This window comes from Microtus pennsylvanicus, chromosome 8 (genome assembly GCF_037038515.1).
Source record: "Microtus pennsylvanicus isolate mMicPen1 chromosome 8, mMicPen1.hap1, whole genome shotgun sequence".
NCBI lineage: Eukaryota > Metazoa > Chordata > Mammalia > Rodentia > Cricetidae > Microtus > Microtus pennsylvanicus.
Window position 1 is genome coordinate 56491673 of NC_134586.1, and position 17326 is coordinate 56508998.

General features: G+C 42.0%; 1 protein-coding gene across 1 annotated transcript in view; it reads right to left on the minus strand.

Moving 5' to 3' along the window:
• Window positions 1–1814: 1814 nt before the first annotated feature.
• Txnrd3 (thioredoxin reductase 3) overlaps window positions 1815–17326 on the minus strand; it is a 39489-nt gene continuing 23977 nt past the window's right edge. The window contains exons 11-16 of the mRNA XM_075983528.1: window positions 11704–11780; window positions 11095–11251; window positions 8769–8876; window positions 7965–8060; window positions 6799–6933; window positions 1815–5950 (exon numbers count right to left, since the gene is read on the minus strand). Of these exons, the coding sequence (XP_075839643.1) occupies window positions 5888–5950; window positions 6799–6933; window positions 7965–8060; window positions 8769–8876; window positions 11095–11251; window positions 11704–11780 (636 nt within the window). The 3' untranslated portion in view covers window positions 1815–5887. The remainder of the gene's footprint in view (window positions 5951–6798; window positions 6934–7964; window positions 8061–8768; window positions 8877–11094; window positions 11252–11703; window positions 11781–17326) is intronic.

Genomic DNA, 17326 nt, shown 5'->3' on the forward strand with positions numbered 1-17326 from the left:
AGACACTAAGAGGCCACAGATGCCAGCCCAGACTACTATATCCAACAAAGCTATCAATCACCATAGACAATGATTGAAAAACCAGAGAAAACCAGATTTAAACAATACCTATCCACAAATTCAGCCCTACAGAAAGTACTAGAAGGAAGGCTGTCCACTCTCCCCATACCTATTCAATATAGAACTCAAAGTTCTTGCTAGAGCAATAAGACAACAAAAGGGGATTAAGGGGATACAAATTGGAAAGGAAGAAATCAAACTCTCACTTTTCAGAGATGATATGATAGTATATATAAGTGACCCTCAAAACTCTACCAGGGAACTCCTATAGCTGATAAACACCTTCAGTAATGTAAACATCTTCAGTAACTTGGCAGGATACAAGATTTACTCAAAAATCATCAGTAGCTCTCCTACATACAAATGATAAACAGGTTGAGAAAGAAATCAGAAAAACATCACCCTTCACAATAGCCACAAACAACATAAAATATTGTGGGGTAACTCTAACCAAAGAAGTGAAAGACCTATATGACAAGAACTTTAAGTCTTTGAAGAAAAAAATTAAAGAAGATATCAAAAATGGAAAGATCTCCCATACTCTTAGATAGGTAGGATCAACATAGAAAAAATGGCAGTCCTACCAAAAGCAATCTACAGATTCAGTGGAATCCCCATCAATATCCCAGCACAATTCTTCATACAAACCTTGAAAGAACAATACTCTACTTTATATGGAAAAACAAAAAGCCCAGAATAGCCAAAATTATCTTCTACAATAAATGAACTTCTGGAGGTATCACCATCCCTGACTTTAAACTCTACTATAGAGCTACAGTATTGAAAACAGCTTGGTATTGGCACAAAAACAGACAGGTGGAGCAATGGGATAAAATTGAAGACCCTGAGAAGCTAAAATTATACAATAGAAAAAAAGAAAGCACTGGTGCAGGAGAATTGTCTGTATTCTGTCAATCATGTTATAAATAAACACTGATTGGCCAGGCAGGAAATATAGGCAGGAAAACCAGACAGGAAGTAGAAATGATGTAATGAGAACAGGAGAATTCTCGGAAGGATAAAGTTTATTCCCCCCTCTCCTGCCTAGACCACCAAAGCAGCAGGATGTGATCTGCCCCACTGAAAAAGGTACTGAGCCACATGGCTAACAGATCAGAAAAATGGGTTAATCAAGATGTGAGAGTTAGCCAGTGAGAGGCTAGAGTTAATGGGCTAATCAGCTTATAATTTATGGAGACCTATTTTCTTTGGGGCTAAACAGTTGTGGGGTACCGGGCAGGACAGAAAAACCACAACAAGCTGGCCCCCCTCATGTTACAAAGCACATTCAACAAATGGTGCTGGCATAACTGGATGTCAACATGCAAAAGAACATAAATATATTGATATCATTCCTCATGCACAAAACTCAAGTCCAAATGGATCAAAGACCTCAACATAAATCCAGCAACACTGAACCTCATAGAAGAGAAAGTGGGAAGCAGCCTTAAATGCATTGGCACAGAAGACCACTTCCTGAATACCAGCAGCACAGACAGTGAAATCAACAATTAATAAATGGGGTCCTCCTAAAACTGAAAAACTTCTGTAAAGCAAAAGACACCATCCACAAGATAAAATGGCAGCCTACGGAATGGTAAAGAATCTTCAACAACCACATATTCAGAATTAACTTTGTTATTTATTCAATTACAAGAAATAATCAGAAGTAGAAATCATCCCTTGGTATATATCACACATCAAATCCCATACAGGTCTACCAGACCCTCTAACACAAGGCAATGATGAAATTGTTCAGCTGTCGGTAGGAAATGTGGTAGAAGCCTCAGAATTTCAAAAGAAAAATCATGTTAATAGCAAGAGTTTGAAAAAAAAAATTTTTCCATCACTTGGCAACAATCCAAGAAAATTATAAGGACATGCCCAACTTGTTCTTTGTATAACCAAACTCCACTACTTTCAGGAAGTAACCCAAGAGGTACACAAAGAAATGAAATTTGGCAAATGGATGTGTTTTCAAAGTTTAAAAATATGCACACCACACTGTAGATACAAATTCATGATTTCAAGGGGCAACTGCTTTGAGTTCTAAAAAGGCTGATTCTATAATTACACATTTATTAGAAGTTATGGCCTCCATGGGGCTACCTGTACAAATTAAAACTGACAGTGGTCCAGGATATGTCTCTAATAAAATTAAACAGTTTTTTTTGCATATTACAACATAAAGCATATTACAGGTATACCACACAATCCTAAATACCATACACTTATAGAAATATCTAATCACACTCTAAAAGATACACTTAATAAACAAAAAGGATAATAAAGACACCCTGAGATAGACTACACAGGGCTTTATTAACTTTAAATTTTTAAGATGCTAATGATAAAGGAATGACAGCTGCAGAGAGACATTGAATAAGAGAAAAAACAACTGAATTAAATCAGCCTGTGTATTTCAAAGATGTGTTGACCTCAGAATGGAAACCACGAAATGTGTTATGCTGGAGAAAGTTTTATTTGTGTTTCCACAGGAGAAGAAAAGCTATGGATACCATCAAAATTGATAAAGATTAGATTTGAACAGGAGAGACCTCTTGAGAAGAGGTGATAGTTCATCAAACAGCATGACATTTCAATCTAAAATAACATATAAGACTAACAAAGGCCTTTCATTTAATCAGGTATAATCTGCCAAAAAGGAAACTCCGCAAAGTTAGGGATAGGGCAGGGTTTTGTTTCTGTCTTTTCAGGAGAATGAAGGCATCAACTAAGGAGTTCGAAGACCATTGGACAAATGAGACATCTGAAGAAAAAAGACAAATCATCCAGAGAAAACGTCCCAAGAAAAGGAATAAATTGGCCTGATGGTATACCACATTTCCAATAGAATAAAATTTCATAAATATTTCCAAACGTTTGTTTCTGCTATTCTCTACAGACATACGATTAAAATAATCTTTTTGTAGTCCCAACTCAATTAAAAATTAAAGTTGCCTTTGGGGTTGGAGCATGGTTCTCTCCTCTAATTCCAACCATGATTGTTAAAGGAAAATGCAAAATCTCTGTCTCATATCAGAAGAGCCACCTGATATGGGATAGAAGAAAAACCAAAATAAAAAACTATTCTACTGCTACTAATCTCAATTCCTTGTTTTGATTTTGGCTCTATACAACTTTTCTTAAGATATAAATATTATTTCAAATTTTATAAAATTTATATATATATATATAATTAAACTTTCTGTCATATATTAATGCTCATATAGAGTACTAACTAATTCTAGAAAAAGCCTTAAACTAGTTTCCTGTATATGATTTCGGTTTTGAGTCTTTATCAGGTAACTAGGAATTAAGCTTTTGTACTCTAGATATACTTTAAAAGTTGTGGTCCTCTAATCTCTTCGAGATCCACTGCATATGCCATTTAAAATGTTTAAGCTTTCTGCAGTGAACCATGACCATTACTAACAGTGATTTCTGAAGTCTCTAAAAGGAGGATGGAACCCTACAGTGACTATTCCACCTGGATTGTGGTAATACCATTATGCTGACAAACACCACTCAAAGATCGGCTTTGACCTACAAACTGTTCAGGACAATTTCAAGATGGTTGGCTGAGAAAGTCTAGTCTCACAAACTTACTCTAGCCAGGACCTGGGATAAGCCCTGTACTTTCCCATTACACAGAAATTGGACAATAAATGATACAGCTACCTCTCCCAGCACTTGACAATTATCCCAATTTTCTCAGGGTCCTCTAAAGAGCCTGTTACCCCCAAACAGAAAGTAATTTTAAGACTATGATTCCCACCACTCCAAGGGGTGATGTGAGTGGTTTTGGGTCATTCAGTGCGTTATGGATATTTGCCACCATTTAGGGGGGCTGGTTACAAGTTGTTATTGGTAATGAATGGTCAGAAAAAAAGCTGAACAAAGAAGATAAGATTCAGGGATCTTGTTCTGAAAAGAAATGGGGGGTATAGCAATGATAGGATAAAAGTGTAGATTACTGAATCTACTTTAAACCAAAAGAACAACTACTAGTCTTAAATAGTTCACATTGGTATTAATTTCTGTATATTGACATAAATTTGAGGTTATTTTTCTTATACTGCATATATTTTCTACTCTTGTTTAAGATATTTTTATATATGATGCAAATTTAAGGTTATTTTGTTATAAAATAATGTACCTACATTTCTACTCTTGTTTAAGATATTGTACCTATGCAGCTCATTTAACAATATAATTTAAATTTCTAGTCATTACAAACTATTAAGGATAATAGAGAAATGCAGGTTAGTAGTCAGACACCTATTACAATCAAACTTGTAGTTATATTAGGTATGTTTTTAAGGTCAAACAGATATATTTTGATAGACAAGTGGCCTTCAAACACTTCAGAGATCTACAGAATATGGAATTTAAGATGTTTTGATATTATAAGGCTTTTTATGATAATGAGACATCTGCTCCTGGAAGTAACAAACTACTTCAGAGATGATAATGGGCATGGAAGAAACTCCATATGGAGTTTGATTTCTTTCTGGCAAAAGTTAGTCACTGGACAAGAAACTGTCCTTGCCTCAACTGCTGGCAGTATGCTGTCCAAAATTTAACAAGCAGGACACAAAATAAAATGACTGCTGAGCTTTGCTAAGACAAGGTGGGAAGTCCTTCAAGATTCCTGCTTCACAGAAAATTCTGCCAGGTATTATAGGCCTGTAGAGCAAAGATGGATGTCCCAATGATACAGAGGAACCTTGGGTGACTGTCCAGACAAGCCAACTGTTTCTGTCATTACTTAGTTTTGGAAGTTGTTTGCTCTGCACTTCTTGTTTACTCAGATAATATTATATCCTCCTCAGGTCTCTGATGGGAGGTGAAGACTAGATAGTTAATTTTTTACAGTTTTCCTTGTTACCAAATTCAGAAAAGAAATTCACAAAAAAGATGTAAGGTATAAGGTTGAGAGATAGGTTGTTAATGCAGGTTAGGATAGAAAGTGAGTTAGGTGCAAAACTTTGGACTCACTAAGAGAGGATAGATAATGGAGTATTTTCTTTGAATTTGCCAAATACAAAGGGACTAGATATTGTTAATGTAATTCTTACCTATATATATTTGTATATAATTATTGTACTTATTCTACATAGTTTTGTTATGTTAGTTAAACCTTCTCTTTTATTTAGACAAAAAGGGGGAAATGTTGTGTGATATTTTGATCTCATTCTGACAATACAGTTTACATTAAGTCAGAGGGTGGAGGTAGTCACTAGCTAACTAAAATTAACCATAGAGGTCTTGGAGAGCTGAGGAAGTAGTAAGGCAGGGATGAGAGGGGATCTCAGCCCTTTCAGGTTGAGGAACAGAAGAGAGGAGGTCACTGGAGGCTTCTCTGTAGCTTCTCTGAACATTCAGGTTCTTACCCCGATATCTGACTCCCAATTTTTATTGATATAGAATAATAAGATAAACACTTCACAAGTCCACACTGAAAAATACAATATCATCATGGAAACAAAGCGAGAGTCAAACACTGGCGACTGGGAAAAGGGATGGGCTCACTGTGCCATCCTAGGCCTCGTGGGGGAAAAAAGGGGTGGGCTCACTGTGCTGTTCAAGGCCTCGTGGGGGGAAGTCAAGTCTGACTGGCACGAGTCGGCCTTAGCTCACCTCCATGGGTTCCGAACCAAGGCGTCAAGGATGCAGCCTGGCTGCTGCATGCCGTCAGCAAAGACTACAGATGCTGCTGTTGCTGGTCCTCCGCCACCTTCTCATCTCTGTGCCAGGAGAAATCCTGGAACATGGGCACAGAGTGAGAGTGTGACAAGGAAACCCAACAACAGCAGTGCTAGCCTCAGCAGCCTTTCTGAGTAATCTCCAGCCCTGAGGACTTCGTGATCTCCAGCGTTGTAAACACCTGCAAGGAAGAGGACAACACACGGCAATGTCCCTGCTCTAAAAGGATATGCACCAGCTGCGCTGAGTGAAAAATTAAAACAGGTTGCTAATATAAGATATATTAGAATTTTAAAACTCTGACAATGTGTTTCATAATTGTTTGTAAAGCTAGCCTACTTGAAGCCCATTGAAAGCACCTCACTGGAATTTGGAGAGACTCTCGGTGGGTACAGGGTTAGAAAGATGCTTGGTTGATAAAGTTACCCATGCAAGTGTGAGGATCCACGTTCAAGTCCCAATCCCCACATTGAGTGTGCTGGCATAAGCTTGTAAAATCTCCCCATGATGGAGGGAGAAATAGTTGCATTCTGGGTCTTACCGGCCGGCCAGCCTAGTGCTGGCACATGCTTGTAAAATCTCTGTGCTTGGGCCGGGCAGTGGTGGCGCACGCCTTTAATCCCAGAACTTGGGAGGCAGAGGCAGGCGGATCTCTGTGAGTTCGAGACCAGCCTGGTCTACAAGAGCTAGTTCCAGGACAGACTCCAAAACCACAGAGAAACCCTGTCTCAGTAAACAACAACAACAAAAATAAAATCTCTGTGCCATGGAGGCAGAGATAGGTATATCCCAGGTCTTGCTGGCCAGCCATCCTAGCCTATTGGCAAGCTTCAGGCTAGTGTGACACCCTGTCTCCAAAAGAGGTGAACAGTACCTAAGGTATGGTACTGTCCCACAAATGCGCGCATGTACACTCACACACACACACACACACACACACACATGCACGCATGCTCTCTCTCACACACATACACGTGTGCACACACACACAGACACTCATGAACACACACACACCCTCCTGTTCCTTACCTCACCACATGTGGGATGGATTCCAATGGTATTATTCAGTAGCTGCTTCGTAAGCCCACATTTCATTGCAGCTGCAAATCCCTGTGTTATTTCACCAGCATTTGGCCCCAGAAGGTGAAATCCCACCACACGCTCCTTTAACACAGGGCAGAACAGAGAATTCCCATAAGCCTAGGGTCAGAACGTAAATCCACTCCCTGCTATTCACAGCTAAGACATACAGGGTCTCCCACAGGAAAGGAACTAGCAGAGAACAGCCCCTCAAAGGTCTTGTCCATGGAGGTGGTAAAGTGTGGTTAGAACTAACTCACACACTAACTTACTACCACACCCAAGTTTGTGGGTAGGATGTGACTTCTGGATAACGCTGAGACGGGGCCACACAAACCCTGCACATATAAACTAAAGGCCTGCACTAGAGTACCCAAGGCATCAGATCGTACTAGAGAAGGGTTTGAGGGCCCAGTGACCAGCTGCCTGCTCCTGACACTAGGCAGAGCTTGGGAACGGCCAGTAGAGGCTGCCAGCACGGTGGTGGGTGTCCAGTCTACAGTGAGCCACAGGCTGTCCACTACAAGACTGGTCATCGGATTCTGGCCTCCATGAGGACAGATGAAGGGAGTGTGTAGGCAGATGACAGAGCCAGTCACAGGAGATATCTCAGCTCCATCAGCACCTGCCTGTTGCCCTCTGTGAACGCCTCTCCTCGGCACTCCACACATGCCATACCGCCACACAACTGTACACCATGCACAGCATTGGATGGTGGCCACGGTGTTAACATTCACAGTTTTAAACCATCAGGGTTAAACTGTCGGCTCTGGGTGGCCAGCTTCTCACTGCCTGACAGACACAGTTAAGCTGGGAATCAGCTCCTGCCTCAGCCTCTGCAAACAGCTGAGAGAGCATTCCTGTCCCAGTTCCATCTTTAACGATGTCATAAAAACCCAACTGCAAGAATCCAAGCTACATTTTAAAACCACAGTGGGTGAGGCCTGGGAAGCAACCTGGGGTAAAGAGTGTGAGGTTTGGGGAGCAGCCTGGCTAGAGTGTATATGGCTTGGGGACCAGTCCAGGTAGAGGATGTGCTTCACTCAAATGACGCCCAGGGAAAATGGAGTCGAACAGAGAAGAGCAGAAACCACAGCATCCAGGCATCTACATACATTGTCGAATTTGTTGCAGATTATCTTTGCATAACAGGTATTGTTGTCTCTGCCAGCGACTGTCCACTCCAGAGGCCAGAACAAGGTGTGGTACACCTAGACCAAAGGGAGAGGCTGACATTAGCATGCATGGAACCCACTCCTGGATATGCTCTTTAGTCCCCTAAGGTGGGGACAACAACATCCTGCAGCACCTGAAGCCTGAGACCGCACCTGGCCCGTTGATAGCCGCATTGGAACCAGGTTCCCGAAACGCCAGAAAAAAGTCACTTTTGCTTTGTGCAGCCATTAGTCAGAAAGAGAAACTGCCTCCTGTTAGCAAAAGTCCATTTTCAAGCATTTAGAATGCTGTTGGCCCAAGGTACCACACCAGTTGCCATATGGGCTGAGAAGTGGACAATGAGACCCCATTGAGTGGTGTGTTTGCCCCAAACTTAGAAGATCAGAAGACACAGAACCATTCTGCCTTCCAAGACAAAGCACAACACCTGGGCTACTGAGCCCAGAAGAGCACCCCACCCTGCTCAGACAGCCAGGTCTCTGGCGTCTCCTCTGAGTGACTGCACACAGGGTGAGGGCCTTTCCTACCTGTATCTCCACAGTTTTAATTCACACCCCTACTGTCCTCTCACCAAAGCTCTGTCCTTTTGATCACACAAAAGTAAGGGAGACAGAGTTTAGATTCACTTCAAATTCTCCCAAATAGGAGGATGATTTCTCTAACATTGGCATGAAATGGACTTGCAAAGCTACAACATAAAAAGTGGCTTCAAGGAAAGATGGTTGATCATAAAGGATTCTTACTTCCAGATTCTCTTTTTTATACACTTCGATGGCTTTCTCTTCAGACAGCCCACAGCAGCCATATTCCAGAGGTGTGAACACCGTGGTTGGGATGTTAACATAGTCACACTGGAAGAGAAACATGCAACACTCCTATGACTTGTTTCCCAGCAAGTTTCTACAGCAAGGGTTCATAAAAGGCAGTGGGCTGTCAGATCAAAACTGGTTACAAGAGCCAACCGATGGAAGACTGGAGGAGTCGAAATGTGCTGTTGAGTGTGTAAGTGAGTGTGCCCAAAATATACTTATTATTTCATTCTCTGTGTGGATAGTTTCTTGAAAGTATGGTTGTAAACCACATGTGTGTCAGATGCCTACAAAGGCCAGATGAGAGCATTGGATCCCCTGGAACTGGAGTTGCAAACAGTTGTGAGTTACCATGTGGGTGCTAGGAATTAAACCTGGGTACTCTTCAAGAGCTATATGTGCTCTTAACCACTGAGCCCACTCCCCATCCCTTGTCTATGCATGTTTTTATGTATATAAATATGTGGATAGGTGTGTACATGCATGCATACATGTATATGTATGTGTGCATGCATGCCTCTGCGTGTGTGTGTGTGTGTGTGTGTGTGTGTGTGTGTGTGTGTGTAGAGGCCCGAGGTTGATGCCAGGAATCGTCTTCCATAACTCTTCCACCTTATCTAATGAAGCAGGGTCTCTTAGTCAAACCCAGAGCTGGCTATACAGCTAGTCTTATTAGCCAGCTTGCTCTAGGGATCCCATCCCCACTTTCCAAGGCTGGAATTACAAGTGAGCCACCACACAAAGGTTTTGAGGGGTCCCAGCTGTGGTCCTTACACTTGGTGGCAAGTATTTAACCACTGTCCCACCTCCCCACTTTGCTGAAATTCTGTTGAGTTCTCAAGACAGCCTCCGAACTGAAGCCAGAAGGGTCGATATGGTACTTGGTGACACAAGCACCAACAGCTAGAGACAAATTAGACTGATGTCTACCCCTTCAAAAAGATTCAGAGAACAGAAAAGCCTACTAGCTAGAGTTATTTCAAGGGGAGAATGGGCTGAGCAGAACAATTCAAGAGACCTGAGCACCTAGGTGAGAGGTTCATGCAGGAGCTACCTCAGTACATTTGCTGTCTGGTGTCTTTGTAAATGGAGCTGCGGGACATATGGCCTTCTATCTTCCCCATGGCATATCCCAAGTACACCGAGAGGACATGCAAACTCACAAAAGTAGAGTCACACCCGTCACCTGCTAGCCCAGCCACGGTATCCAGTACTATTGACAGAGCAGAGCTTCCCAACCAAGGGAGAGACCCCATGAGGACACAAACCCTGAGTTAGTCATTATCTGATGATACACCTACTAGAAAAGCTCATTGCCTCCTCTGTGGAATTACCCAGATCCCAAATATCTCATTAAGGAATACCAAGACAAGAAACCACACTGTCAAGAGTAGCAGTTTTCATCTTGTAAAAGATGAAATTGAAATCACAAGTGAATGGGACTTACCAAGCAGGCAGTGTAAAAGGCTAGCCCCCTGCTCAGGAGGGGACACTCTCTGTTGTCAGCGGCAGCAGGCCACTTATGAAACCTGTTTCCAGTTAATCAGATAATTCAGGCATCTGTCCCTGCCCTAGGGCAACTGGCTCACAGCGCCCTGACACTAACCACATCTGTGGGCTGTCATCTATGGGCTATCTGAATCCACCCATCTGGGAAGTCCTGGAGCTGGACCCACAGTAAACTTTCACTATCACAGGACAGCCCAAGGATGTAAATAACACAAGTTTTATCAACTCTTTAATCGCTAGTAACTTAACTGCAAATTATCCCTAAGAACTCTTATTTAGAAAATGAGTCAATGAGAGTTATTTGTACTAATTGTGAAATCCTAATTTTGATCAAGATACTATCTCAGGGCTGGGGATGAAGCTCAGTGGTAAAACACTTACTTAGCATTCATGAGACCCAGACTTCAGCTTCAAACACACACACACAGATATACACACATACACATATAAATACACACATGCAGACATGCACAAAAATAGACACACATAAACACTCACCCTTACACAGAAGATATATACACATTCACACAAAGCAGGAAAGGAGGAAGAAGGATGGAGAGAGATACACACACAGAGAAACATGCATATACACATAATAAGCATACAAACACATATAGAGAGACACATACACACACATATACAAAGGCATAAGCACAGACACAAGAAGAACAGACACATAAAGAGACACAGAGACATATACCCAGACACACATCGATAGAAACACACAGGTCAATCGTAGAAAAAAGCTTACCTTTTCCAAAGAGGCCCCAAAGAGTCTTCTGGCTAACAGCTTGCCTGCCTGTATGGCAACAGGCGTGAGCTCTGGTTTGCCCTCCAGTATGTCCCCAATAGCATATACATGAGGAACGTTGGTCTGTTCCACATCATTTACTGGTATTTTGCCATTCCTGGTAGAGTGAAGAGAAAAGCACACTGAATATCTGGACTTCTGACTGGTACCATGAAGATCAGCAACACGGAAGCTTCCACAGCCTGGGCACCGAGGTGTCCAGTGACCTAGAAGACATCAGCTCAGCCCGTGCTTCCTGCAGGTCTGAAGCTTTCACTTTCCCCACAACCTTCAGGGCTCCAGAAGTTCTCTTTGACTCATGAAAGACATCAAATTACACTCTAAATTACAGACAGTGGGAGAACATATTTCTATGAATATGTTTCTGGATTGCCACTGATTACATGAGTTCTTTAATGTGCTAGGAGTCCCTACTGGCTGATCCAGAAATTAATACCAGTTGGCATCATCAGTTGGTGAGAAATTTGAGGCATCAGAATGCTCTATCTTAGCAAGTTACAGAGTCTTATGGGGTTTTGTGCAGGAATAGAGCCACGACCCTACACTTACTTCTCATTGATTTTGACCCCGATCTTCTCCAGCCCTATTTTCCTTGTACAGGAGTCACGACCAATTGCTAACAAAACCTGCATTTAGAGAAGAGACCAGAGGCATAAATTATCCCCATGAGAATGACAAGGGATACACCCCTACAGATGCTGGAGGCATTAAAAGGATAATGATGAAATATTATAAGCAGCCTGTACCCGTGAATTTGATGGAATCCTTGAAAGACATGGCTTAGCAACAGCCTCTGTTTCTTCTCGGTGCCTGTGATAAAATAGCCCAGCAAAGGCCTCTTAAAGGAGCCACAGTTCACAGTGGGGAAGTCAAGGCTTCAGGCTCGCAGCAACTGGTCACAGCACATCCACAATCAGGAACAGTGATGGACGCAGAGGCTGCTCAGCTCTCTTTCGTGATTTATACAGGGCAAGGTGCCAGCCATGGAATGGCACAGTCCACAGTGAACAAGTCTTTCCATCTCAATTAACACAGTCAAGATAATCCCCCAAGCATGGCCGGAGATCCATCTCCTGGGTAATTCTGGAGTCCGTCTAGCCTTAACCATAACACCAATTCCACACAGGAAGCCCACATAAGCTTGTGAGTTGTGACCTCTCCAAGCCTACACGTTTCTGTACTAGCCCAGAGTATCTCAGTCTGTGACAGGATTTGGAGACAGGGAAGGATTTGGTGATAACTAAAGAAAAATGAGGTCCTGAGTCCTTACTATGCTTAGACAAATGCTTTCTAAAGGCTCTTGTGTTAAAGAGTTGATCCCAGCCTGTGGTGCCCCCGGGAGCTGGGGAGCCATTGAGAAGTGGAGTCTATGGAGAGGAAGTGAGGTCACTAGGAGCAGGCCTTCTCAGGGGATTGTGGGACCTCGGCCCTGTCTCATGCTCCTTTCACTCATATGCCATGCCTTGCCTTAAACCCAAAGCACACACAGGGAACTGTATCAACAGCCATGCAATGTCTAGCCCAATTATAGATACACACAGCACCAGTGGCCCTAGAAATGCCACCTAGACATACCATGCTAGGCACTGAGGAGCAAATGCCACAGTTTGATAGTGCGATATGAAGTCTGTGGTGACAGAACCAAGCAGGGTGACTGGGGACCAGGAAGGACATGTCCCACTGCTCTAAAGAGTGTACCTGTTTCAGCACATGCATGTGCCAAAAATGATCAGTGATACATCAGGACTGATCATCTAACTGTAAGCTATATATGAGCAACTGTATAGCAGTGTGTTGGAAATCTTAGCTGAAATGGACTAATTCCTAAAAGAACTAATAAATCAAAAGGAACTATTTCTTTTTTAAAAATGTGTTCACACATTCCCCTAGACAATTTAAATTTAGATGGTTCATTCTATCAGTAAATTCCATAAGCACAAAAATCCAATCCTAATATTATGTAAGATGTGGGGGACACACTATCAATGTCTTTCATGAAGCAGAATAATCTTGACAGTTAAGCCTAAAATGTTTAAGATGTAAAAGACAATTATAAGCCAAAGCCTGGTGTGACGACACACACAGTTATCCCAGCACTTAGGAGACCAATGCAGGATGACCACTGAGTTTAAGGCCAACCTGAACTACATAATGAGTTTAAAGACAGCCTTGTCTGTTTAGTGAGAGACTGACCCAAACAGACACACAAATGCATATACACACAAACACCCACGTGTACACACACCCTCATATACCACACGTGTGCTATACACCAACATGACTTATAACTATAGATATTTAAATTCTAAACAATTAATTTGAAATCATTGAACTGAGTCAATAGAATCCAAAGTTAGCTGATGATTAGGAAGTCACTCAACACCTTGACAGGTTTAAAAGAAACCAGTGCTTCCCAATAGCTGCAGAAATAGTTACAATCGAACATCTGTGCTTAATTTTAAAATAAAGAAACAAAACAAGGTGAGCGAAAGGAAGAAACACTTAGCAAACAAAAAACAGAATGGCCTTGATTGCCCACAGCGCATCGTGGGGAGTTTCACTCTTTCAAACCCACCTTTTGCTACAGAGAACAAGGCAAGCCACAAGCTGGCACCCTGCACATAAATCTTGCACTGGGGTCCTGGCTAGTATGTTGTTCTAGGCGGCCTTCTGTGGCTTTGATAAACACTTGCCAACCAACTTGGGAGGAAAGCGTTAATTCCTACTTACACTTCCAGGTCATAGTTCACCATTCTGGGAAGTCGGGGCAGGAATTCAAACAGGAGCAGAGGCAGAAACCAGAGGAAGCTGCTCCCTGGTCCCTGTTCAGTCTGCTTTCATGTTTCTTCCTGTCTGGGGCAGCACAGTGTGTGTGGAAGGTGGCCCTTCCACTTCAATCAGGAAAACAACCAAGGACAGGACCACACACCAGCCTAATAGAGAAGAGTCCTCCATTCCTCTGTTGAGGTCCCTTCTTCCTGGATGTCTCTAGTCTGAGTCAAGTTGACAAAACTAACCATCGCTTACAGCTGATAGGAGACAAAACTGCTCTTCTTGCCAGAGAATATGACTGTACACACAGAAAATCCAAAGCAATGTAAGGAAAGGGTTCAGGAAAGAATTACACAAATAATTTAAAAACCTCACAAAATTAGCATTTTTATATAGCAGGCACAGTAAAAAAGACAAAAAGAAATCTATAGCTCACAACTCCAGCTTCCTTACCAGAGGCCAGGCTGGTCCTAGAGACCCCAGGCAAGACACTATGTACAACCAGCTCACACTCCCTAAAACTGGCCCACAACCCCAGACTGTTCCCCCTTCTCTGGACTCCATATTCCGGCCCACTACCTCAGCAGAAAGCTTCTGCTGTACTAAAGGCCATGCCCTACTAGGGAGCCCAGAGACTAGGCAGGTACCCGTAACTCCAGAGGCCACATAGCTACTTGGAACCACAGAGGCAAAGTTGGCACCAAAAACCCAGGGGTTTTCCAGAGTGTAAAAACATCAGCGGAGACACTATTGAACCTGAAAACTTGCCAGCCACCAGAACTCTTGAACAATTAGACCAGAAAACCAGACAGGATACAGAAACTAAGGAAAGAAATACCCATCTAATAAAGAGAAACTCAGGGATCAACATCTGGACATATAATCACCCCAAACCCAGAGCCTAAATGCCAGTGCAGTCGACAACAGAAAGGGCAATATGGCACCACCAGCGTCCAGCTGTCCTATGACAGCAAGACCTGAACATTCCAGCACAGATGAAGTACACAACTGAAGAAAACAACCTTATAACAACTTTATAAAGATGACAGAGGTCCTTAGAGAGAAAATGAAGACAATTCATTAAAGAAATCGAGGAAAAGACAAAGAATGGAGGAAATCAATAAATCCCTTAAAGAATGCCAAGAAAATCAAGAAAAATAAATAAACAGGCAAAGGAAACTGTTCAAGATCTGAAAATAAAATAGAAGCAATAAAGAAAACACAAATTGAGGATATTCTAGAAATGGAAAATCTGGGTAAGTGAACAGAAACTACAGATGCATCACCAAAAGAAAGTAGGAGATGGAAGAGAGACTCTCAGGCACTGAAGGAAAATAAAGAGAGAGATTCATCAGTCAAAGAAAATGAGAAGTCGGGCTGGAGAGATGGCTCAGAGGTTAGGAGTACTGACTGCTCTTCCAGAGGTCCTGAGTTCGATTCCCAGCAACCACAGGGTGGCTCACAACCATCAGTAATGAGATCTGGTGCCCTCTTCTGGTCTGAAGGCATACATACAGGAAGAACCCTGTAAACATAATTAATAAATAAGTCTTAAAAAATTAAAAAAAAAAAGAAAATGGTAAGTCTAAAAAAAATCCTAACACAAAACATCCAAGAAATCTGGGACACTGTGAAAAGACCAAATCTCAGACAATAGGAATAGAAGAAGGGAAGAATTCCAGCGCAAGGCCCAGAAAAATATATTCAACAAAATTAAAGGATAAAAATTTCCCAACCTAAGGAAGGACATGTCTATAAACATACAAGAAGCTAACAGAACACCAATTAGGTTGGATTAGAAAAGAAAGTCCCCGTACCACATAAAAATCAGAACACTAAACACACAGAACAAAGAAAGAATATTAAGAGTTGCAAGCAGAAAAGACCAAATCACATATAAAGGCAGACCTACTAGAATTACTCCTGACTTCTCAGTGGAGACTCTAAAATCTAGAAGGGCCTGGAGAGATGTCTTTAAGAGACCATGAATGTCAGCCCAGACTACTACACCAAGCAAAACTTTTAAACACCATACATAGAGAAAACAAGATATTTCGTGACAAAGATAAATTTAAACAATATCTATCCACAAATCTAGCCCTACAGAAGGAATTAGAGGGAAAACTCCAACCCAAGGGGTTAACTACACCTACAAAAACATAAGGCAATAATAAGTCAAACATAGGCAAATGCCAAAGAGGGAGAAACACACATACCACAACCAACAACAACAGCATAACAGGAACATCATCAGTCACTAATATCTCTCAATATCAATAGACTCAATTCCCTAATAAAAAGACACAGGCTAACAGAATGGATAGAAAAACAGGATCCATCCTTCTGCTGCATATAAGAAATGCACCTCAGCTGGGCACTGGTGGCGCACACCTTTAATCCCAGCACTTAGGAGGCAGATCTCTGTGAGTTTAGGGCCAGCTTGGCCTACAAGAGCTAGTTCCAGGGCAGGCTCTCTGCTCATGTTAGGTTGTGTACCTTGGTCTCATGAAACTCCTAACAGAGGGAGCAGGGGCTGTCTCTGACTCTGTTACCTGCTTTGGGGACCCTTTCTTCCTACTGGTTGCCTCATCCAGCCTCAATAGGAGAGGAGGTGCCTAGTCTTACTGCAACTTGATATATCATGACTGGTTGATATCCAAAGGAGGCCTGCCCTTTTCTGAAGAGAAAGACGGAGTAATAGAAGGAGAAAAAAAAAAAGGTTGGGGGAGGGACTGGGAGGAGAGGAGGGAGGGAGCAGAAAATGTCATCAGGCTGGGAAAATACTAATCAATTACAAACTGGAAAAATGTATACAATGACAATTTTACACACACACATACATACACACAAACACACACAAACACACACAACACAAAGAAACTACTTGTGACCATATAATACACAACACCTAGGAACAAAGACATTTTCTAGAAGCCTAGGCGACCTCTGCTGGAGACACTAAGATCTCAGCTCCAAGACTGACGTACCATGTTCCTGGACCACTAAACACATCAATAGCCACCATCTGTACACACCATGTGACACTAAGCAAAGCCTTAGTTGGTGAGTGTCTTCTGGCTTGGGCATGCACTCTTAATTTGCTTGTTCCTCCCTACACTCATGTTTAATTTTTCAATATTTATATAATTCACACAAGGAAAGATTACATAGCAGTTGTACAGTTTCTATTAAGACTGTAACTGAGAGACCTTCTGGCACCTCAGTCTCTCGGGTCATTCACACTGGTTCAAGAATTGGGAACTCTTTGTCTTTGAAAGAGAAAGCTTGCTTTATTTGTTTATAAAATACACTTGATCTTTACCAGAAAAATTTCCAAGTAAATTTATATATGAAATATCTTATTTTCCAGAATAAGAGACAAGTGAAGTTTGGATGTTGA